This window comes from Nanorana parkeri, unplaced genomic scaffold (genome assembly GCF_000935625.1).
Source record: "Nanorana parkeri isolate BGI_ZX_2015 unplaced genomic scaffold, ASM93562v1 scaffold692, whole genome shotgun sequence".
Lineage (NCBI taxonomy): Eukaryota > Metazoa > Chordata > Amphibia > Anura > Dicroglossidae > Nanorana > Nanorana parkeri.
The window spans coordinates 214,721-238,847 of NW_017306960.1; the positions used below are offsets into that span (position 1 = coordinate 214,721).

The 24,127-nt window shown below is 43.6% G+C and overlaps 1 protein-coding gene across 2 annotated transcripts in view; it reads left to right on the forward strand.

Annotated features, from left to right (window-relative positions):
* The first annotated feature begins 2,722 nt into the window (after positions 1 to 2,722).
* OSBPL10 (oxysterol binding protein like 10) overlaps positions 2,723 to 24,127 on the forward strand; it is a 277,812-nt gene continuing 256,407 nt past the window's right edge. For both annotated transcript variants that reach the window (XM_018563756.1, XM_018563757.1), the window contains exon 1: positions 2,723 to 2,950. In XM_018563756.1, coding sequence (XP_018419258.1) covers positions 2,724 to 2,950 — 227 coding nt within the window. In that variant the 5' untranslated portion in view covers position 2,723. The remainder of the gene's footprint in view (positions 2,951 to 24,127) is intronic.

The following is a 24,127-nucleotide window of genomic DNA, read 5'->3' on the forward strand; positions in this document are numbered from 1 at the left end:
TAGCAAACTGAAAGCATTTTCAAATGGGACACTGAAGAGGCTTTTTGAATAATATATTAAATGGAAATATATTGGCAGCAATATAGCTTAGCTGTTCTCACAAGATGTTCCAATTTGCCTTGAGGAATCATTAATTTTAGCTAAATTTAAGCTGTTTTCTTCTGTCTAACTAAAAAAATTTAGTTGTTCTCTATCTTGTCTCCATTGGCTAGTAAGTAAAACGCTGGGATTTGCAGTTCCGCCATAATAAACATATTGTAACATGAATGTCTGACCATACACTATACATTTTTTGAAGCGCTACCATCCACTTTGTAGGGTAGGGGGCTGTCTGATTTGACACTATTTGAATAGATAGTTAGATAGTTCAGGCTTGTCCTCATGTTACATACTTTTGGTAAACCTAGAGGAGATTGTACATAGATTTTACAATACATAGAGTGTATAGTGTATGGTCAGCTTTAGTCTCAGGTTGGGTGATCCAGTCTCAGGTTCAGCAGAGATTGTTGGACAATCCACCACAAAATGGACCTTGGGGCTGTTTGCTTTATGATCGGCGAGGAGGAGAGGGGGACAGAGGTGCGACCACAGAGGTCCATGAGATCTGCACTGCTACAACCGGAGTGGGCATGAGAGTTCAGCAGAGCTGGGTTTCCATCCTCATTTATACTTATCACTTGTGGGGAGAAGGAGGCAGATCTGATTATGGTAGGTGACCTCATAGCAAAGTCCCTCTGCAATTTACTGAACTGCAGAAAGTTTACTGTGCACAGAGTTGGGCTTTAAACCAAAAGGTAAGACAAAACGGTCAGAAGGTGGACAAAATGCTCCAGTATCTTGTGACATCATGTGCCCGGCCTCGAGCATAGTGGCCCCTTACATTTCCCTTTGGAAACAGAAAAATAAATTGAGGACACAGAGCCCTTTGGCTCTCTTTCTGCAACCTCTGTTCTAAATGAATATAAAGCACTCAGTACAGAAAATGTTTACTATCATCCAGTTATGAATGGGTAGAAGCCTCTATAGTGAGTGCTACTACCCATTCATGATACATAGTACTATGTCTCCCCAGTGGCTTACAAACATTGGAGTGATCAGCTGATCACCCCAGTGTTTGTCCTGCACACAGAAGATCGGTAAATATTACAGATATAACAAAGTAACATGAAACATGGTCACATTCTTAACCCCCTATCCTCAAATCACCTCACCTCCACATTTACCAGAACTGCAGGGTGCTTTTTCCTGCAGAATCCTGTCATAATTTGGTGTGACTGTGGGGAAGAGCACAGGGATCTGTGAATGGAAGATCTGCCACCGCAGGATTGGGGATCTTAATGAAACACAAGTGACCTGCCATCTCCACACTGGTAGTCCATTGGTTACTTCCTTCAGCCCTGCACCGGAAAGTCTGAAGAGTCTGCAGTCTGATTGCAGTTGCAATGCTTTGCAGGATCCAATGTGAAAAACATTCCCAAATGCACATTTTTGTCTTTCTTTCATATGTGTGCGTTTTTTACATTTTTTCCACTAAAAGGAGGGCTGTGCCCTTAACATACAATTTACCACCCGAGCCTTGAGATCTTGACACTTTGTTAGGATAGACAGTGTGCACACCTGTTTGACAACTTATATTCAAACCTGCCAACACAGTACAGACAGCGTTAATTATGGTAACCACTAACTCCCCAGCCCCCTCCTTAAAGAACTCCAGGAAATGTAAAATTGAACCCTTGCAGTGGGGCTACCCCTACGCTGCAAAAGTTAATTGCTTGTTTTGGCCAAGGGGGCTAAAATAAAGCAAATATACTCACCTGATCCTTGGTCCTGCTTGGCTGCTAGATTGGTTCCTGCAGCCGCTTCTCCCCTGGACTCTGGTCTTCTAAAAACCCGTGATGTCATCACTTCTAATGCAGCTGCATTATATGTGAGGAGCCAAGGGACAACAGACCACCAGCCAGAAGGGGAGAAAGGTGAGTTGTCACAGCAGTGGAACTGAGGATTAGGTGAGTGTATCTTCTTTATCTTAGCCTCTAGACTATAATGAACAGTTAACCCTTGCAGTTTGGGGGTAGCCCCACTGCAAGGGTTAATATATGCTTTTCCTGTAGTTCTTTAAGCGGAAGTTTTCACTTTTCAGATATCTTTCATCAGCTGTGTGTGTATTCTTTTGATATAAAATGAGAGCACTGCCCTGGTATATGGATACAGCTGTATATAGGAAAGTCACAAGCACCACGTTTGTTTACATTATGCCATCACACTAGCACATGTCTCAGCTCCTGATTTCATCGATCAGCCTCCATACAGTAAGAATGGAAGAGCCCCGCTGTCTGTGTCAGTGTATCCGGGTGGGATGGTGGGTAGGAGGTGTGTCACTGGAGGTGGCGCTGCTGTAGACCGGAGAGCAGTAGAGGGTGGAGGGATCTCCCTTTCCATGCCAGGCGTCTTCCTCTGGAGGAGGAGGAGGGGTCGATGTGTCACTGCTCATTCAAATCTAGGAACTGGCAGGCACAAATGTGCCTTATAGCAAGCGGGGAGGACAGCAGCTGACACGTCCTTATAGCGATCTATGTGTCTTGTATCATGGAGGAGCGCTGGGAGAGGAGAGCAGGAAGCTGCATGAGATAGCCGACTGCAGAACACAACTCTGAAACAAGACCGACAACTAGGCGAGGACCGGGCTCTGGCCGTACTGAGGGAACCGGGGATCTGCCAGGGCCATGGACAAGGCGGCCCAAGCTGGAGGAGGAAGCAGCAGTAATAGCAGCAGTCGGAGCAGCAGCAGAGCTACCTCCGCAGGGTCATCTCCATCCTCCTCCGGCCGGGGGGTCCTCTCCGGGAGGACGATCACAGCTACAAGCAAAGTGGATGGAGGAGCCGCACAGAAACAAGTCATAGAGGGTTCACTCAGCAAGTACACCAACCTCATCCAGGGATGGCAGAGCAGGTAACACACTGACACGTGAGACACCTCTGACAGGTGACACATGCCACACCTCTAACAAGTAACACTGACACATGAGGCACCTCTAACACTGACACATGAGGCACCTCTAACAAGTAACACACTGACACATGTCACACTTCTAACAGATAACACACTGGCACATAAAACACTTCTAACAGGTAACACACTGACACAAGACACTTCTAACAGGTAACACACTCACACATATCACACTAACAGGTAACACACTGACACATGTCACACCTCTAACAGGTAACACACTTACACATGTCACACCTCTAACAGGTAACACACTGACACATGTCACACCTCTAACAGGTAACACACTGACACATGTCACACCTCTAACAGGTAACACACTGACACATGTCACACCTCTAACAGGTCTAACACATGTCACATTTCCTTTCTATCCCGTGCCATGGTTCATACAGGTGATTTCCTCTCCTGTAGAAGTTTTCTCTCTGACATTCTATTGTGTACACGTCATGTGAGGAATTGTTTGGAGAAGTTTGGTGTCACGCTGCACTTTATTCCTGACAACATCCTTGAATGTGGCTTTCACTTTGCTAGACAAAGGACAGTAGGTGGTAACAGAGGACGGTTATGCCTTTAGCTTTGTGGTCATGTGACTGTGTAATGTATTGTCTGTATTTTCATCATTTGTTCCCTTCACAAAGCTGACACACCAGGATACGGGTCCTTATTTTCAATAAACTGACATTATTTGCAGTCCATTTAGATTTGAAAATAATGGTCACATGGCAAAATAAAGTAGAAAAGTATATTACCAGCACACCAAAGTAAAATCTTCAACGAGTGGTCCTTTTATTGATGTACACACATCTCGTCATAAAGCAACGTTTCGGGGCCACTCAGGGTCCCTTCATCAGGCATGATGTGTGTACATCAATAAAATGACCACTCGTTGAAGATTTTACCTTGGTGTGCTGGCGATATACTTTACTATTCAGATTTGAAGTAGCGCCATCAACTATCACTGCAGCACCCACTTTAAAGGGACATACCAGTAAGGAGTGCGGTGGGAAGCTCTTTGGAACTTGTTTGTATGGCAAAATAAAGATCCTTAGGTTGTGTGAAGCTTTCTGATTTGGGCCTTAGGCTCACCATACAAGCTAAAATAGAAAGATTTTATCCAGAGACAGACACCGTTTGCGATTTACTTACCCCCTTCCTCACTAATGAGGTTTTTAATTGGCTAGACTCAACAGCCCAAGACTAAACGTAAATGACGGAAGAGACCTCGGTGTGATCCCCAAGGGGATTTAAACCATAGTAGTCATAAAGGGTCGGAGTCGCCACTATATTCAGTAAAAAAACACTTTATTAAGAGTTTTATTGCATAGGAAAAAAACAGAAAGCACAAGACACCCACTTATTGGTCATGCTCAGAACAAATAATGTGGACAACGTTGTTTCACTTTCACTCATCAATCATTCATACCAACAAGCTGAAAAAAGGTATCCAATTTGTTGCCAAATAAAGTGCACAATGTATTGTTTTTTGGACAGAGCAAGGTCTTTAAAGGAGAACTATGGGGTCAGGGCTTTTCCCCATAGTTCTCCTAAGGGTAACGGGAGGACACAAACTAGCGTCCTCCCGTCATCCAAAGCTCTGTATACAGCTCGCGGTATACTGAAACGCCGCAGCAGGAACGGATCCCGACAATGCTGTCTGGATCCACCCAGCTGCGTGAGTGACAGCTGGCTCTGCCTATCTAGAGGCAGAGCCAGCTTTACCCGCCCCCTCCGCCATCCGTTCAGTAAAAAGTCAGGGGAGGGAGGAATCCAGTCCCTCCCCTGTCATGGCTCTCTACAGGCACAGGATCGAGAAGTGAGCGAGCGCCGGAATGTGTTCGCTCACTTCCCGATCTACTGAGCCGACCTGTGACAGTTTCATTGTCACAGGTCAGCTCAGATTATGAGGCTGAGGTGAAAATCACTCACCTCATAATTCTCCTTTAAGTTAGGACGGCTTTGTGGCAATATGATCAACACATAATATAGATGATAAATGTATGAAATGAGATGATCTACTTCTCCATTTATACAAAGCGTTGAAAGACCCTCTCTCTTAAGATACTGGAAAGTGCGGGAAATGATCAAAGATTACTTGGCTATACTTTCACTGGTGTGTCTCTACATACAGGAAATGATCTATTTCTTCAAATGTGCCTCTCTCTCTTAGGAGAGGCACATTTGGAGAACTAGATAATTTCCTGCATGTGGAGACACACCAGTGGGGCTGTCAGTAACATACTGACAGCCCCACTTTTTAACTGGAACGCGGTAAAAACGCGTCAGAAACACGTCGATAACGCACTGCACGCATTGCAGATCTGCTTCAGATCCGGACCAGAAAATGGTGTGAACAAGCCCTCAGTGACATTAGGGGGGGGGGGGGGGGGGGGGGGATTTATCAAAACTGGAGCAGAAGAATCTGGAGCAATTGCCTATGGCAACCAATCAGCTTCTCTCTTTAGTCTGTTTCTGATTGGTTGCCATGGGCATCTGCTCCAGATTGTGTCTGCTCCAGTTTTGATAAATTCCCCTCATTGTATAGTCCAGGGCTCGACATTTCCGAGGTGCCAGGTCGCCATGGCGACTCGAAATTGCATCCTGGCACCTGGGCTTTTGTCACCCACTTGCTGTCAATAAGCAGAGGAGGACCTGAAGGAGAACTTTCTCTTTCAAGTCCCTCCTCTGCTGATTGACATCAGGCAGTGGGTGGGTGCAATAGCCAGCTTGCTATTGGCTACTGCAATTTAAAATAGCCATTAGCAGGCTGGCTATTGCTCCCAGCCAAGTGGACTAAAATCAAATTACTAACAGAAACACAAGAAAAAAAGAAAACAATAAGAAATGCTCCATACAAAGGAGCGGAATCTGTATAAGAAGAGCCGATTGGCTGAAAGCAATAGGGCGGGGCAATATTTCTCCTGTATATTAAGGAGATGGGGGCAGCCATTTGATCCTTAATAATGGATCCGGTTACTGCCGTCACTGTTCTGTCTGCTGCATACAAATCACATCCAATATGTGTTTATAGGAAAGTCATTTCCAGGCCAATATTCCCTGCTTGACATGCCAAGTGACCTGAACATTAAGAATACCATCATCGTCATGTATGTGTGATATCCGTGTAATCGTTTACTGCCAAAGCGGGAGCTTTACTTGTCAAATATTAGGAACTCTTTTATTAGAACTTCGGTGTAAAGGTATGAAAATCTGTTAGTACAAAGGTAAAGGTAGGAAAATCTGGTTGTATAAAGGTAAAGGTAGGAAAATCTGGTGGTATAAAGGTAAAGGTAGGAAAGTCTGGCAGTGTAAAGGTAGGAAACTCTGGTGGTATAAAGTTAACGGTAGGAAAGTCTGGCAGTGTAAAGGTAGGAAACTCTGGTGGTATAAAGGTAAAGGTAGGAAAATCTGGCAGTGTAAAGGTAGGAAACTCTGGTGGTATAAAGTTAAAGGTAGGAAAATCTGGCAGTGTAAAGGTAGGAAAATCTGGTGGTATAAAGGCAAAGGTAGGAAATCTGATGGTGTAAAGGTAGGAAAGTCTGACAGTGTAAAGGTAGGGAAATCTGGTGGTATAAAGGTAAAGGTAGGAAAATCTGATGGTATAAAGGTAGGAAAATCTGTCAGTGTAAAGGTAGGAAAATCTGGTGGTATAAAGGTAAAGGTAGGAAAATCTGATGTATAAAGGTAGGAAAATCTGGTGGTATAAAGGTAAAGGTAGGAAAATCTGTCAGTGTAAAGGTAGGAAAATCTGGTGGTATAAAGGTAAAGGTAGGAAAATCTGGTGGTATAAAGGTAAAGGTAGGAAAATCTAATAGTGTAAAGGTAGGAAACTCTGGTAGTGAAAAGGTAAAGGTAGTAAACTCTGGTAGTATAAAGGTAGTAAAATCTGGTAGTATAAAGGTAAAGGTAGTAAAATCTGGTAGTATAAATGAGGGAAAATCTAGCTGTGTATGACTAGTCCAAGCATAGGCCGGTGTGACTTCTGTCCTTCAGTATACCTTCCAGTGTGTAACCTCTTTCACAGCAGATTTCAGGTCTCACCATTGGATGTGTAAAGGAACTGGATTTGTGGTCTCTTTCTTTTATTTTCTAACCTGCCCTTTGAGTACGGGCGTCTTAATCTCAGTGGTTTCTATGGACAACACTCTAGGCCTCATGCACATCAGTTCTCATTCCCGGCAGCCAATCACATTCTTCTGTTTCACCTTCCTTTGCAGTATGGAAGGTCACGGAGGGGCATTTGGGTGATACCCACAAGATATTGTTGTTCTTTATACACTTCTATCCAAACAAGTAAGATTCGTATCTCAGGTCAGCTGTGATTGGTTCTGCACTTACTGTTGGAAGCGATTTCATTGGCTGCGACCGACTAGTCAGGTGACTAACACTTAGCATGGATCCCGGACCTTAAAAGAGAACTATGGGGTAGGTGCTTTTCCCTATAGTTCTCTTTAGAGTCATAGGAGGACATATACTAACCTCCTCCCGTGACCCAAAGCTCAGTATATCGCGGGCTACAGCTCGCAGACTGAGACCGCCGCAGCCGGGACGGATCCCGACATTACTGAGAGATCCACCCAGCTGCATGAGTGGCAGCTGGCTCTGCCTATCTAGAGGCAGAGCCAGCTGTGCCCGCCCTGTCTTTTATTCCAGTCAGCGCTGGAGGATAAGAGCGGGGAGGAGGCCAATCCCTGAAGGGAGCCGAAACTGCTCTCTGCAGGGAGATGATCGAGAAGTGAGCGAGCGAGGGTATGTGTTCGCTCACTTCCCGATCTATTGAGCAGGCATGTGACAGTTCCATTGTCACACGTCGGCTCGAACTATGAGGATGAGTGATTTTCACTTACCTCATAGTTCTCCTTTAATTCTAACCTGATCAGCCCTCCAGCGGTTCTGCAACTACAAATCCAATCATGCATCTGTGTCTTGAAGTCATGCCTGTGGCTGTCAGAGACTTGCAATGCCTTATGGGACTTGTAGTTTCAGCACTAGTGGTGGGCCGGAGTTGCCTACTTCTGCTGTATAATGGTTTACATTGCAGGTATGTTTGTAGGTTATCTTGGCCTGTTCGGTTGTTTGCCAATTAATTTTTTACACTTGCTCCCTTTTTGGCCTGTTAAATATACATTCGAAGTGTTTTTTATATACAGGTGAAACTCGAATAATTAGAATATCGTGCAAAGTTCATTTATTTCACTAATGCAACTTAAAAGGTTAAACTAATATAAGAGATAGACTCATTACATGCAAAGCAAGACAATTCAAGCCATGATTTGTCATAATTGTGATGATTATGGCTTACAGCTCATGAAAACCCCAAGAACGCCAAATCCACAACCTCAAAAAAGTAGATTACATGCAATCAATAAAACAAGGATTGTACATAGAACAATATCGGACCTCTGAAAAGTACAAGCATGCATATGTACTCAGTACTTGGTTTGGGCCCCTTTTGCAGCACTTACTGCAATTACTTTTGAATGATATTCTAATTATTCGAGTTTCACCTGTATTTTTGTTAAAGTGACATTAAAGGATAATTTTTTTCCCTCCCCCCATGTTAATGTCAGCACTTACCTTCAATGATGTCTCTTAATCCGATCTTCTTTCCTGATGTTTTCATCTGTCCCTCCAGCGGTGCGGCGGCTCTCCGATCCAGTGTCGACTCCTCTGCTGGCAGGCACTTCCGATCCAGCGGTGTCTGCATGCGGGTGGACGCGTCCATAGACTTACCTTGCGTCTCTGCTCGTCTCCTGGCTGAGAATCCGAACTGCGTATGCGCCCGCCCCAATATGCTTTGCGGCCACCCGAACAGTTTCGGATTCTTGGGCGGGAGCGCGCAGCGAAAACAAAGTACGTTTAAACCGCTGTTAAAACTTTTTTTTTTAAAACTTTTAGCACAAAAAAAACCCGGAGGCTTTAGAACCCCTTTAAGTTCGAACAATACCCATTGATCCTGCCAGAGATCTTGTGAGCTGATGAGCTTTCTGCCTCTGCTGCCTGTAATCCATTACCATCTTTCCCAGCCCTCTCTGTGGATTATAGAACACCTCCCATGTTATGAAGAAGAATACAAGGGAAGGTGTTTTGTAGTCCTGTGGTAGGGTGACAATTCTGCTCCACCAGTGCAGTAAGTGAAGGTTGTCACCCGAAGACAGGAAGTGTGCTACTGGGAGGATCACTAGTTGAAGCCTGGAAAAAGGAAGCTAGCCACATCTAAGAACTAGTAAGCTGCTTTATATAGTTACATTTTTCTCTTGTGTTTAGCACTTTAAGCTGTTGGAAAGTGATTGAAATTCCCCTTATGGTCAGCTTTAGGGCCTGTTCTCAACGTCTTTTTGCCGCAGTGCGAATCAATGTGCGGTAAGTGCATTACTGCAACGCAATGCCATTCATTTTGGTACATGGCCCATCACATGATGCTATTGTGGTATCACACATTAGCTGCACTGGTTTGACGTGGTGCCCGTCATTTTGAATGCAGTTGTCTATGGACGTGCCTTACCTGAGGAGCATAAGAAAGTAGCAGTTATTTCCTATGCACCTCAGCTCCATCTAGTGTCCATAATGTGGTATTACATTACAATACATTCAACCTGAAAAGAAAATATACTAAGAATGTTTCTGCCTCTGTTCACACAGAATGAACGTTTACAGAGATTCGCATGCGGAGTGGTTTATAAATAGACAGCTAATTAGATGGTGTTATAAAGCAGTGTTTCTCAACCTTTTCTTCAGTCGCAGCAAAATCACGAGGCACCCCAGTCTAAAATGTAACACAAGTGAATAATGTGTGGCCCCTCCAAAATCCATACCAGACCCTTATCCTAGATAGGGGTCTGGTATGGATTTAAAGGGGGGGTGGGGGGCCCAATGCAAAAACATTAGGAGCCCGCACTTCACATCAGAAGCCCTCACTTCACATTAGAAGCCCCCCTCATATTAGTAGCACCCTTCACATCAGGAGCCACCATTCACATTAGAAGCCCCCCTTTACATCAGTAGCCCCCTTTACATTAAAAGCCCCCTTTATATGAGAAATCCCCCTTTACATCAGTAGCCCTCCTTCACATCAGGAGCCCCCCTTCTCATTAGAAGCCCCCTTTATTATTATTATTATTATTACATAGTATTTATATAGCGCCAACAGTTTGCACAGCGCTTTACAATATAAGGAAGACATTACAATTCAAGACAAGATGGTAAGGAGGGCCCTGCCCCTGAGGGCTTACAATCTAAAAGAGGAGGGGTACGTGATACATGAGGAGGTAGCTGTGTGGGGGTGAATTGTTTGATAACGTGATGGTTCAGTGGTTAGGTCGAGGTGGGATAGGCTTCCTTGAAGAGAAGTCTTTATATCAGAAGTCCCCCTTTACATCAGTAGTCCTCCTTCACATCAGGAGCCCCCCTTCACATTAGACACCCCCTTCATATTAGAAGCCCCCCTTTACATCAGTAGCCCTCCTTCACACCAGAATTCCCCTTGAAATCACAAGCCCACCTGCACAATGGAAAGGCATGATTCTGTGTGAAAATGTTGAAGCATCCCTGATTGAGAAAGGCAGTTATAACGTATCCACATTGTCGTTGGGGCGCTGGGGCTGCTCTGGCCACTTTTTCCAGCTCAGCCCCAATGCTAGACAAGGCAATTTGCCTTGTTCCGAATAAGCACAATTCACACCACTGCGTTGTGGTGGTGTGCACTGTAAGAAACAGTGCACATAGAAATTGAACATAATGAAATGTCATCTGTTACATTTCAATAAATCTATCTATCTATCTAAAAAGAAAAAAGGTAAACAGTGCAATTCACGGTAATCAGCGCATCAGCACTGCGACAGGTAAAGCACACCAGCAGCTGTTGTTGTGAATGGAGCCTAAAACATGACGACATTTTCCAGTATTGTTTGTGGTAATCACGTGAAATAAGACTAAGCTCTCCAAGTATGTATGAGAGCATGAAGATGCTGGACGTTAAATTGCATGTTCGCCGTGTTACATCTTTCTTTCTTGTTACAAGGAAGTGACTATTGAATGGTTGTTCCTGGACAAATTGCACAAGATTTCTATGGTACGTTGTCATAATCTCTGAACCAAGAAATCCTTCCAGGTATGACATTGTTTACATCATCTGTGCACAAATATTGCTCCATTGTCCCGTTATTGCACAGTGCCTAATAACATGCTCATTGAGGTCAGTGGATTGCTCTCTGGTATCAGGACGTTTCAGTATTATGCAATTGTTTATAATTGTTCACAATTGTACAAACGTGGATGTAACTGACAAAATAAACAACAGGAAGGGATCTGTTCATAATGGCTGATAGCTAACCGGAGTCTTAATGTTCTAAGAGGACAGCAGTCCCGGACTAGCACTTTATGCATGGCTGCTGAGAATCCAAGGCAATTATAATGCACAACACATTAACATCAAACATTAATGTGCCTTTCCCAAATGCCAACTCTGAGACCGACTTCAGATGGAACGGACAAGGCCACAGCTTTTATTGAGGTCAATACAACTGTAATCTGCGTAAGGTAACATAAAGGTAATGAGCAATCATCACAGCTTAAGGCCCCGTTCCCACTGCGCGATATGCAAATCGTGCGTTTGTCGCGCGATTTGCATATTGCGCGACATCGCGAGATTTGCAGCGCGATATCGCATTCAAGCTTGCATTGAGCAAGCTTGAATCGCGGCTAAATCCGCTCCAAAAAGGGTCCTGCTGTAGCGACACACGACCCGCGACAGCAGGACCCTTTGCCCCATTGAAATGCATTGGAGCGCGATATCACGCGATAATTTGCCGCGATATCGCGGGAATTACCGCGCGATAAATCGCTCAATGTGAACGGGGCTTAAAGCAGTATTGAACTCTCAGGCTAGGTTCACACCTGGGCAACTCCTGACCGCGTGGCAATCGTGCACAAAACCACCCGGATTCGCACGCCGCAGCCGATCGCGCTGCCGGTGCCATTATTTTCGAAAGGCACCGCCGGGCGGATCGCGCAGTTTTCCACTGCGATTTGACCCGTGCAATTGAACACAATCACGGCTAAAAAAAAGCAGTGTCTCATGTGTCGCAAAAAAAGGCACTTGAACCTTTTTTTTTGCGATTGCCGCACGGATGTCACCCCATTAAAATCAATGGGGCCGCATGGCAGCCACTGTGTGCACCAGCGCACGATCGCACGTCCCGGGTGTCGCTGACGTGTGAACCTAGCCTCAATAATGAATCCAGATCAAACAAATGCAGCAAAGCATTCCTTTACATTGTGGCTCTAGCACCTACAACATCATGTTTCAGAACAGCTGGTTCCAACTCCCTTAGCTCCACTTCCCTGAACTTCCTGGCTAGTTCATGATTCTAACGGTAAGCATAGTCTCCAGCAGCTGTCTATCTAATAGCTTGGAGAAGGAAGGAGCAGGGAGGATAGGAGTAGCTGCCTCTGCTGTGTCTGTGCGTTTGTGGAGACACACACAGCTTACTAACACACACAAGGGTGGCTCCATAGAACACTGCAAGGGAAAGGAGCCACCCTAAAACAGGATCACAGGACCAGTGCTCAGGGGACCAGCTGATTCTGCACTGAACTACAACTTTTAAGCATCGAGAAGCAGCATCCATTGTAAGAGATTTATTCAGCATTTGAAATTGCTTAAAGGGACATTAAAGGATTTTTTTTCCCTCCCCCAATGTTGGTGTAAGGACTTACCTTAAATTATGCCTCTTATTCCGATCATCTGCTTCTTTACTGAAGGTGCACCGAAATGGAAATTTCAAAACCGAAAAAACAAATTGTCAGGCCGAAAGCAAAACCGAAAATGTTTTTTATTTTAATTTTTTCAAATTTTTCAAATATTTTATTTTTATTTATTTTTTATAAACTTTTTAATTTTTTATATTTATTCTTATTTATTTATTCATTTTTTGATTACATATTTTTATTTTTTACTTTACTTTTAGGGGCTTTGGGGGTCTAAACAGACACCTGATATTTCCCTTTTAAAAAAGGGATTTAGGACTCTGTGTCCTCAATCTCCTTTTCTGCATCCCCTGTTATCAATGAACAGGAATCCTCTATACCAGTGTTTTTCAACCTTTTTTGTGCAAAGGCACACTTTTTTCATGAAAAAAATCACGAGGCACACCACCATACATGACTGCGTGGGCTGTCTCCGCCCACACCGCTCTGTCAGACTGTGAAAGGAGGCTGTGCGGTGCGGGGAGGAGAGAAGCAGGCCGCTCACAGCGCTCTCCTCTCTCAGCGCTCGGCCGCCTGTGACACTTTCTCTCTTCCCCGCTGGGACACAGAGCAACGCCCAGCGGGGAGGAAAGGAAAGCAGGGCTGTAACGGCGGAAAAATTTAACTTTCGGCATTTACCCAAAAGTGCAATTTTCGGGCCGATATATATGTTTCGGCGGCCGATATATCGGTGCATCCCTATTCTTTACTGTTGTTTTCAGATATCTCGCCAGCGCTGGTGCGCTGACTCCTCTGTCCTCCTCTCCTCTGATGTCCCACGGTGTCTGCATGCAGGTACACGCTGCTCCATAGACTCACCTTGTGTCTCTCCTTGTCTCCCGGCCGAACATCTGAACTGCGCATGCACCCGCCCCAAGATCCTTTGCGGCTGCCCGAGACTCTTCAGATGTTCGGACGGGAGCTCGCGGCGAAGACACAGGTAAGTTTAAACCTTTTGCATATATCTACTGCTTGCTTTGTTATGGCATGTTTCATTACTTTTTCATGCTGGCTCAATGAGTATTTTTAAATTTGGCCTAGAGTTCTTCTTGCTTCCTAGGCACAAGTTTCATTTTTAAGGCGCCCATCAATATTTTTCAGTTGACACTGTATTTTAGACATCTTGAAACTACTTTTATTAATCACTGCCGCTTTGCAACACTGTGTTGGACAAAACAATAAAATAGAACCATAACCGGGTAACAGTAGTGGGTCAACTGCAAAGAACTTAAAGAGATTCTTAATGGCCCTTTCTTGTTTCTCTTTCTTGTGTCAGTCATGCCCTTTTAGCTTTATTACCAAAATAATTTGTGATAACATATCTCTGTCAGACACATTTCCTTTTACTGACTCCCAGAGATCACTTGGTGTTGAGTTGTGTCCTATAGTCTAGTTACAGCCTTATTTTATACATAATTCTGACCGTTCTATATAAAATGAAATAAAGGTTTTTGTTTCTATAGGCAGGCTTTGATGCCTGGACCAAATTTAGCAGCGTCAGTGTGCATTAGTTAACGTGACTCTAACTCCATGGGTTGTAGTTTACTCTTTCTATTAAATGGATACAAAAAAATACATTAAATACCATCCTTAATTTAAAATAAAATACACAAATGCAGTGTTACAAACATAAAGTTTACTTCAAAATAAAACTGCGTGCACATTTTTTTTTTGCAATCGCACCACACTGAAATGCAGGGTATTGCTGTACTGTGGGCGATCACACTGTGGAAGGGAGGTGTGTTTGGGGTGCCAATGAAATGAATGGCACCGCAATGCACCTCTCGCAGCAGAATTTGTCAGGCCGAAAACCAAAAGTAACTCCCCCCCCACACCTTTTAAAAATGTATTTTTATCATTGTGTGCATTTTAATTAGTTTCATGGATTTAAAATAATCTGAATTAAAAAACTCAGAGCCAATATAGTAAAATAACAAAACTTCTTTTTAAAATAACACACCAAAATTGGGCAAACAATACAATTATATATAATATAAATGGGCTGAGAATTATTGCTCTCACTTTGGTGCCTGCAGCGATACCTGACATGTGTAGTGCAATCGTCATCGTCGTATGTAGGTGCACCCGACTTGTGTTTCCGTTAGTGTTCGTGCATTCGTGGGGGCAGGTGACTTTAATTTACTTTTTAATTTAATTTTATCTAACTTAATTTTTTAAACTTTTTTTTCTATTAGGCCCCTAGTGTCACCTTTCCACTTCAAAGAAGCTATTTAAGCGCACATGGTGGTTGAATAGCTTCAGCCAGGAAATGACAGCTGCCGGCGGCAGGATGGGCTGGTGCAATAGCCAGCTTGCTATTGGCTATTTCAGATTGCAATAGCCAATAGCAGGCTGGCTATTGCACCTGCCAACTGCTCGCTGTGCGCCAATGAAGACAGCAGTAGATTCCTCGATCAATGCTCGCGGGCTGAACAAAAAAAAATATTTGACAGTGTATGGCCAGCTTAAGCCCCTCCCCAGACTGACATTTCACTGATTAAACAGTATGGTGACCTCTGCTGCACTTTTATTGCTTATATAAATATATGAAGTTCATCTCACCTCACAGGTGAACTTTGTCTATGTCAGTATCATTTGATGACTTTGTAGTACTATATGTGCCATGATAACATTGTGTCAAATTCCGCTATGAAATCTAAAAAAACCAGCCATACACTGGACAAACGAATTCCCACCACTAGATCGCGCCAAGGAGCATTGGAAATTCCCACCAGAGGATGGAGCCAAGGAGCATAGGAAATTCCCATCACTAGATGGCATCAAGGAGCATAGGAAATTCCTACCAGTAGATGGAGCCAAGGAGCATAAGAAATTCCCACCAGTAGATGGAGCCAAGGAGCATAGGAAATTCCCACAGCTAGATGGAATCGAGGAGCATAGGAAATTCCCACCACTAGATGGAACCGAGGAGCATATGAAATTTCCACCACTAGATGGAACCGAGGAGCATAGGAAATTTCCACCACTAGATGGACCAGAGGAGCATAGAAAATTCCAGCCAGTAGATGAAGCCGCGGAGCATAGAAAATTCCCGCCACTAGATGAAGCTTAGGAGCATAGGAAATTCCCATCACTAGATGGAACCAAGGAGCATAGGAAATTCCCACCACTAGATGGCGCCAAGGAGCATAGGATATTCCCACCACTAGATGGAGCCAAGGAGCATAGGAAATTACCACCACTAGATGGAGCCGAGGCGCTTTGGAAATTCCACACCACTAGATGGAGCCGAGGAGCATAGAAAATTCCCACCACTAGATGGAACCGAGGGGCTTGGAAATTCCCACCACTAGATGGAGCTGAGGAGCATAGGAAATTCCCACCACTAGATGGAGCTAAGGAGCATAGGAAATTCCCACCACTAGATGAAACCAAGGGGCATAGGAAATTTCCACCACTAGATGAAGCTAAGGAGCATAGGAAATTCCTACCGCTAGATGGAGCTAAGGAGCATAGGAAATTCTCACCACTACAAGGAGCCAAGGAGCATAGGAAATTCCCACCACTAGATGGAGCTAAGGAGCATAGGAAATTCCTACCGCTAGATGGCGCTAAGGAGCATAGGAAATTCCTACTGCTAGATGGAGCTAAGGAGCATAGGAAATTCCCACCACTAGATGAAGCTAAGAAGCATAGGAAATTCCTACCGCTAGATGGAGCTAAGGAGCATAGGAAATTCTCACCACTACAAGGAGTCGGGGAGCATAGGAAATTCTCACCACTACAAGGAGCCGAGGGGCTAGGAAAGTCCTATGCTCCGAGGCTCTATCTAGTGGCGGGAATGCTGTGTGAGGGGCATTCACCCAGGGTATGGCTGGGCAGATGATTTATAAGTCAATCCCGAAGGTGTACAACATTTATCGTTATTTTATACATTCATTTTATTTCAGTACTCCTGTTACAAAATTATAAAAAAATAATTTTAATATGGCACAACAAACACCAGTTAAAAGAAGTCCTTTCGTGCTTAGGTTTAGGTTTCCCTTTGCCGTGGGTTCATGTCAGAAAATATGGGAACCGGGAATTTTCTGTCTTAAACCGGAACTCCTTACATAACAATTGTGCTGAATGATTTACTGTTCAGCTTGTCATGCCCAGCGGCCGGTGTGACTACTCTGACATTATTCTATTATTCCTGTATGGTTTTATGTAAATGTTGATCTTTTCATCCATGCTTATCCGCGTCTGAGATAGCTGAGTTTGCACTTGATTATTGGCATTTTGTCTGACCCACTGAGTGATAAAACACAGTGATAAATATTGCTGAATGGCAGGGATGTCAGTTATTTAGAAACTGTGACATGTGTTATCTGTAATTTGGATGAGCATGTTGAAAATAAATATTTCCGCTCCTTGAGAGTTGGATAGAAGGCATGCTGTGATGATGGGGGTTTGGGGTTTCCGATAAAACTGTTAAACGTGTTTAACAAATTAGATCAGCAGATTTTCTTTGTGGATTTATAACCGCAATAAGAAAATTCACTAGTACTGTACTCATCAGCTTACTACTCAAAACAGTTATAGTGTGCTCTGCTGAACTTCAGGATAGTAAACTGGGAGCTTTTCAGGAGCCAACTTCATTGACAACAGCTAGAGAAAACCTAAAGTGTTAGATGCCAGTGGTCACTTTTAAGGAGCATTGTCTACCTGGCGTCCGGGATTTGTACTGAAGAAAACAATTATTTTCTATGTGCCCTGTTCCCTGTGCGAGCTACAGCTCGCGGTATACTGAGACCGCCGCAGCCGGGACGGATCCCGACATTATTGTCGAGATCCACCCAGCTGCATGATTGACAGCCTATCTAGAGGCAGAGCCAGGTGTACCCGCCCCCTCTCCAGTCCGTTCCGGCAGTCAGCGCTGGAGGATTGGAGCGGGGAGGGGGGGGAATGCCTGCAGGGAGCCGTGAGTGACAGGCTCTCTGCAGGGAGATGATCAAGAACTGAGCGAGCGACGGTATGCGTTTGCTCACTTCCCGATCTATTGAGTCGACGTGTGACAATTTCATTGTCACACGTCGGCTCAAACTATGAGGTTGACTGAAAATCACTCACCTCATAGTTCTCCTTTAAATCAAATCTGTCACTCAAGAAAAGGGGAAAAAACGGTATCCTATAAAGTAGAATATTACAATGACCTCCGGTGATTAAAGTTTATTCACTCTTGCTAAGTTTTAAGCATAGGAAGACTCTTGGTCCCCCAATGCACATTGTAGTTCCACCTGCCTGTTGCCACATCACTAATGTGTGCCTACAATTCTGCAAAGGTCTACCAAAAATGGATATTTGTCAGAGATGAAGTGTCTGTATATCCATGAATAGAATGTGTTAGATGGCAGGTGGCATAATTGGAAGAAATGCTTTATTTTGGAAGAAAAGTCATTGTTTGGCTCAGAAAAACTCTTCCCAGTGGGATCCTGAAAAGCTTTCAAAACCCAGGATCAACTATAGCAAATCATTTTGTTTCAGGTGGAATTTTGTTTTAACTTTTATTCGGCTTGCCACTTCTGAGCAGTTTATATCTAATCTACAGGCTTGTAACCGTCAGCTTCTTGAAATTTAACTAAAACACCACCTACTACTATAGTACTAAAGTTGCATTTAACATAGATAGGAGTGAGAAAAAGTGGAACTTCAAGGTATTGTAAAGTACGCACAATATAGTGATAGTTTGCCGGGTGAGTGTCTCAGTTGTGTGGTGTACATCAATATTGTATTCGTACAGAAGAGAAAGAGGGGGGCAAAGAAGAGCATTTCTGGCGTATAACCCCCAAGGTAAATGCATACATAGGTGTGTCCAGACTAAAATATAGACACAGTACATACTAAACTCAGGGTAGACAGCTAAATTTCCATTTAAGTCAATTGTGTTATCTACCAAATGGTGTGTAATTCTGCTTAGCCAGTGTTGCAAATCAGAAACCCTCACATCAGTAAGGGAGTGACTTGGGCATTGCCAGAAGAACCTCTCATACTACAGACCAGAAGATCTGGAAACTGGTCTGTCATGACCATGGATTCAGGTAATTTGGGTTTTAAGTTTAAAGATATAACGTTTAGATTGTTGAAATTAGAAGTGGGTCTGAATTTTTTTTTACATTTAGAACAGAGATCCGTTTTAAAGTTGACTTGTAATTTGCCCATGCAGGAAAAAGCAACAGGTGTGCTTTAAAAATGGACCGGAACTCAGAGTGGAGATATCCCAACTTTAGGGAACATCTGGTTTTTTGTGTCTAAGCAGTCCCCTAAAAGATTTACCTTTTGGTTTGGTATTTTTCCTGTAAAAAATTGGTGACATTCCTGGTATGTGAGGGTACCAAGGCACTCCTGCGCCTTGAGTCTCATAGTTGTAAATCTGGAGTGTGAGATCTAAGTTATTTATGCCTCTGACTGCTAGACTAACAAAATGTGGAGTAAGATTTGGTAATGTCACTACTCTGCTCCTCATTGTTCTCCATGCTGCAGAAAAAGCTGCACTAGAGCATCTGTAGTGCAAGGATCTCCCTGCTATAGTCATTTTGTGTATCTGTGGTTTCTAAACATCTCTTGCTGCTTCTTGATGATTACTCCACCAGTCATCAGATCAACAGTCATCAGGGGGCAGCTCTGACATGAAAAATCAAAGCTCTCTACCAACATTGCCACATCTACAGAGAAACAGTGCAGGATATGGCATAGAAAGTCCATAATGGGAAAAGACATGCCATCTGCTTGCCTTTTTTTGAGCCTTAGATATCCCAATTAAGGTCCTCTTTAATCCCCCTTCCCCTTAGCAACACATACCTGTCCTTCGCTTCCTTAAAATAAGTGGTGGGAACTAAGAAAATACCTGGTACTTCTGGGTATTGAGGAGCATGAGAGAGCACTGGGACAATCACTAAGCACCAGCACTGTCAAATTGGGATAGGCCATAGCTCTGTGTAAGCTACAACTTGAGCAACTGGTAACTGACACAGGTAAGTGTGGGGGCTGGGGAGGGAGGGATTAAAGTTAACTTATTGCTTTGGCCTGCATCGTCATGGTCAGGTCTACCTTATATTCATGCAGTGGTCCAGAGAAATGTTCGTGAATTATTGGGCGCACTCATCAATTAGTTACCAGCTTTACAGCAAGGTGCACATGGAAGGGCTTCAAACAGTAAAACAGCAAAAGGTTTCCTAGCACACTCGCCAGCCAGCATGCAAAAAAACTTGTCTCACCGCGAAGGTTAAAAATAGAGGTTTAGATACACATCTTCTGCAGAAAATGTGAAAGCCGCACAGCCACGTCAAGGCACCTCCATATAATGCGGTCCTTACTCTAAACTATGAGAGTCTCCATCTTGGAGCACATGGCGCAGAAGATAAAATTGGGTGCAGGTTTGTCAGGAGGATGCCCAACCTCCTTACAGGCACAGAGATTCACAAGGGACCCCGCACATCACAACGGCAGCTGAGACCCCCCATGCATCACTGCACCAAATCAGTCAAGCAAAACAAATGGCAAACGCAGTCATCAATTCGTTACCAGCTTTACAGCAAGGTGCACATGGAAGGGCTTCAAAAAGTAAAACAGCAAAAAGTTTCCCAGCACACTTGCATGCCAGCATGCAAAAAAAACCTGTCTAACCACTAAGGTTAAAAGCATGTGCGACAGTTCACATTCCTCAACAACCATCAATCTTAGCTTATCTGGCCCAGTGTGTTTTAGCCCAATTGTCTTTACAAACTTAGTAGGTATATGTTTTAATATTCTTATTCAAGCATTATTTTACATCTAAAACAGCATTGTAAACCTTGCTGCTTACTTAGTTGATCCTCTAACAGTTCTGAGTGTTGAGACTTTTTGAAGGTTTGAAGTACCTAATACAGATCTACAGTTGTTTTTTTCACATGCCATCCAGAAACAATATAATCATAATGTCTGTAGACCTGATTTCCTCATGTGTCATGCAAACTGGCTTCAAGAGAGTTCTTGTGAAAGCCTACAGGAACTGAACTTTTGTTTATTTGTAGTTTGGTTTCACTTTTACAGCATGTTATTGTGGTATTTCTTAAACAGGATTTGTTTCCAAAAAGATCAGGAATTGATTTCATTTTTCCACTGACATGGCTTAAATGAGAACTGCGTGTAACATGCTCTCTCCGCTTCCAGATTGTTTCAAATTACAGCAGCTGAGCGAGGAAAGGAAACTTCCATAAATCTATATAGCATATGTTTCTGAAGTGTTAGATTTGATAAATCACATAGTGCCTTCCTATTACGGCATATTCATGGACCTGTCACTACCCACAAAGGGACATGTGTATTATTGGTCAAAGAAATATATCACTACCCCAATGCAGTGTCAAATGCCAGAGTTGCTTTTGAGCCTGGTCTTATTTTCTTTAGGTATTGGTTTATCGTTAATTAACAGGCATTATTCCAATGAATGATATGTTACTTAGAAAAAAAGGGGAACACTACTGTGTTGTTATTTAGCATTCATTCATTTGTACTATTAATGCTTAAATCAATGCAAATGTAAGAAATAACATTTATTCTAGGTCTGTATTCATTTAACTGGGAGGCGAGCTTTAGCCATGCTACTGTAGCCACGGCTCTTGATGTGAGCCATGAGGTAGGATGTGAAAGGAGGGACTGAGATCTCTGATTTGAAGGTGGGATTAAGAACTCTGATGTGAAGGGGGGACTGAGGACTCTGATGTGAAGCAGAAACAGAGGACTCTGATGTGAAGGGGAAACAGAGGGCTCTGATGTGAAGGAGAGACGGAAGACTCTGATTTGAAGGGGGGACTCAGGACTCTGATGTGAAGGGGGGAATGAGGACCCTGATGTGAATAGGGGATTAAGAACTCTGATGTGAAGGGGGGACTGAGGACTCTGATGTGAAGGAGAGACAGAAGACTGTGATTTGAATGGGGGAATGAGGACTCTGATGTGAATAGGAGATTAAGATTAAGAACTCTGATGGAGTTCATGGTAATGGTAACATTCTCTATAGCAGGCCTTCTTAAACTTTCTCCACTCGTGACCCTTTTTGGCCGAGGACATTTTTAAGGGACCCCAACGTCGGTCGGTGTCTCCCCCCTCCCCTAGCGTAAGTAGGTGTAAATCTAGCTTGGTGCCCAGACCTCCTCGGCCGCCTGGGCCCCTCACACAAGTACCGGCCATACCCTCCTGATGGCTGTCCTGGCCGGGTACTCGGATCGCGACCCCCCTGTTCACTTGCGGGACCCCATATGGGGTCGCGACCCACACTTTAAGAAGCACTGCTCTATAGGACCCAATTTCAACTTACATTCTGCCTTTAGCAACTTTTATTTTACTGTTCACTTCAATAAATATAGATGTGCTTTTAATATGTAATGTAATGTTATTTTCCTAATGTTTTACCCTGAATATATATAGAAATATAAATACATTGCCTGTCAAAAAAAAAAAGTCACACACTCTAATATTTCCACCTTTTAGCTTTGATTATGATATTGTTTCGATAAGCTTATGCAATGTCACAGCATTGATTTCCATCCAGAGTTGCATTAATTTTTACCAAGATCTTGTAGTAATGATGGGAGAATCGAACCACTGTGTAAAGTCTTCTCCAGCACATCCCAAAAATTAATTTCCATGTGTGAAAATGATGTCTCATGCTCCCTGAACCACTTTTTGAGTCTTATGAATACTGACATTGTCATCTTTGAATATGCCTGTGCCATCAGCGAAGAAAATATTCTTTGCTGGAAAACCTGGTCATTCAGTATATTCAGGTAGGCAGCTGATCTAATTTTTTTGGGATATAATGTTACTGAACCTAGACCTATTATACAATGAAAGGCTCTGACCTATTTGCTTAGCTAAATCCAGGTGGTGACTTTTTTTGGACAGGCAGTGTATATACAATATGCGTCTTCCAGCTAATCTAATGTAATCTGCATTGTTTGGAGCAATGTAAATTCATGAAAAAAAATGTATGAAAACAAAATGAGGTAAGATGCCATTATAATGATGCCTTGTATGTAGTTTCTTTCGCATAGGTGGAGAAGGAGGTCTTGTTAATAGCTTGTTGTACATTGGACCCTTTAGATACAGGAACTACAATTTTAAGACCAATTCCTAATTAGTCATTTTGTTGGCATAGACAGAGAAAAATTACAGTGTACCAGTGAGATGTCACTTTTTTGGTGATAGACTTGCTTTAAAACAATCTGCTTGTTTTTAAATTGATTTTATTCAACATTTTAGGCTTAGACTGGAAGCATTAATGGGCAAAAATTTCCATGAATAAATCATCAAAACTTGGGACTGTTTTTGTAAATCAGGGACAGTTGGCATCCATGCCTTTAACCAGTGGTGGACCTAATAACCCAAGCCGGGGGGGGGGTGCGCGGGAGCGGATCACACTGGCCCCCACACCCCCCCCCAGCGGTCTCTAATGTTGCAGTAGCGTGCTGGACTTACCTGAGACCCTGCAGAGCACACCATAGATCCAGCATAGCCCACCTGAGACTCTCTATGGTGGGCTCTGCAGGGTCCCAGATGGGCTGGTCTGGTCGCTGGGATCCCTTTCCCTGTACCTCCTCCCAACTCTTCTTACCTGCTGCTGCTGGGGCCCGGCCTCCTCCACCCCCTCCCCTGTCACCTCTGCCATGCCGCCCCGGTACAGTTGATACCCATAAGGGTGTCCAGACCCCTCACATTGGTACCGGCCATACCCCCCTGATGGCGGTGTTCTATCAAAGGTTGTGACTACGTTAGAATGTGTGACCGGTGACGTGGTCACACGTTTTAACGTAATCCCGCCCAGTTTTTCGGCGGTGGAATGTGTGACTGCCAATAGGTGAAGCATTCCAGCGCTTTCCCAGCTGTACCAGGGCAGAACGACATCGCAAATTGCATGTGCAGGAGAACCGATCTACCCTGAAACAGCTGATCCGTCATGAAATGTCACTTCTCTCCGACTGCGATCTCACATTCCACCGCACTCACAAAGTCGGATAGAAGTGACATTTCAGGACCGATCAGCTGTTCCGGGGAAGATCGGTTCCCTGCACATGCGATTTGCCGATCTGCCCTGGAACAGCTGGGAAAGCGTTGCAATACTTCACCTATTCCACCGCCGAAAAACTAGGTGAGATTACGTTTAAATGTGTGACCACGTCACTGGTCACACATTCTAACGTAGTCTCAAACTGTGATAGAACAAAGGCCTGTCTGTAATCATTTAATCAGAGAAATAGATTATAATAGGGAACATTACAGTGTAATATTCCCCATTATAATGTATTTGTCTAATTACATGAAATAGCAGTACACAACAGAGAAATAGAATATAATAGGGAACATTACAGTGTAATATTCCCCATTATAATC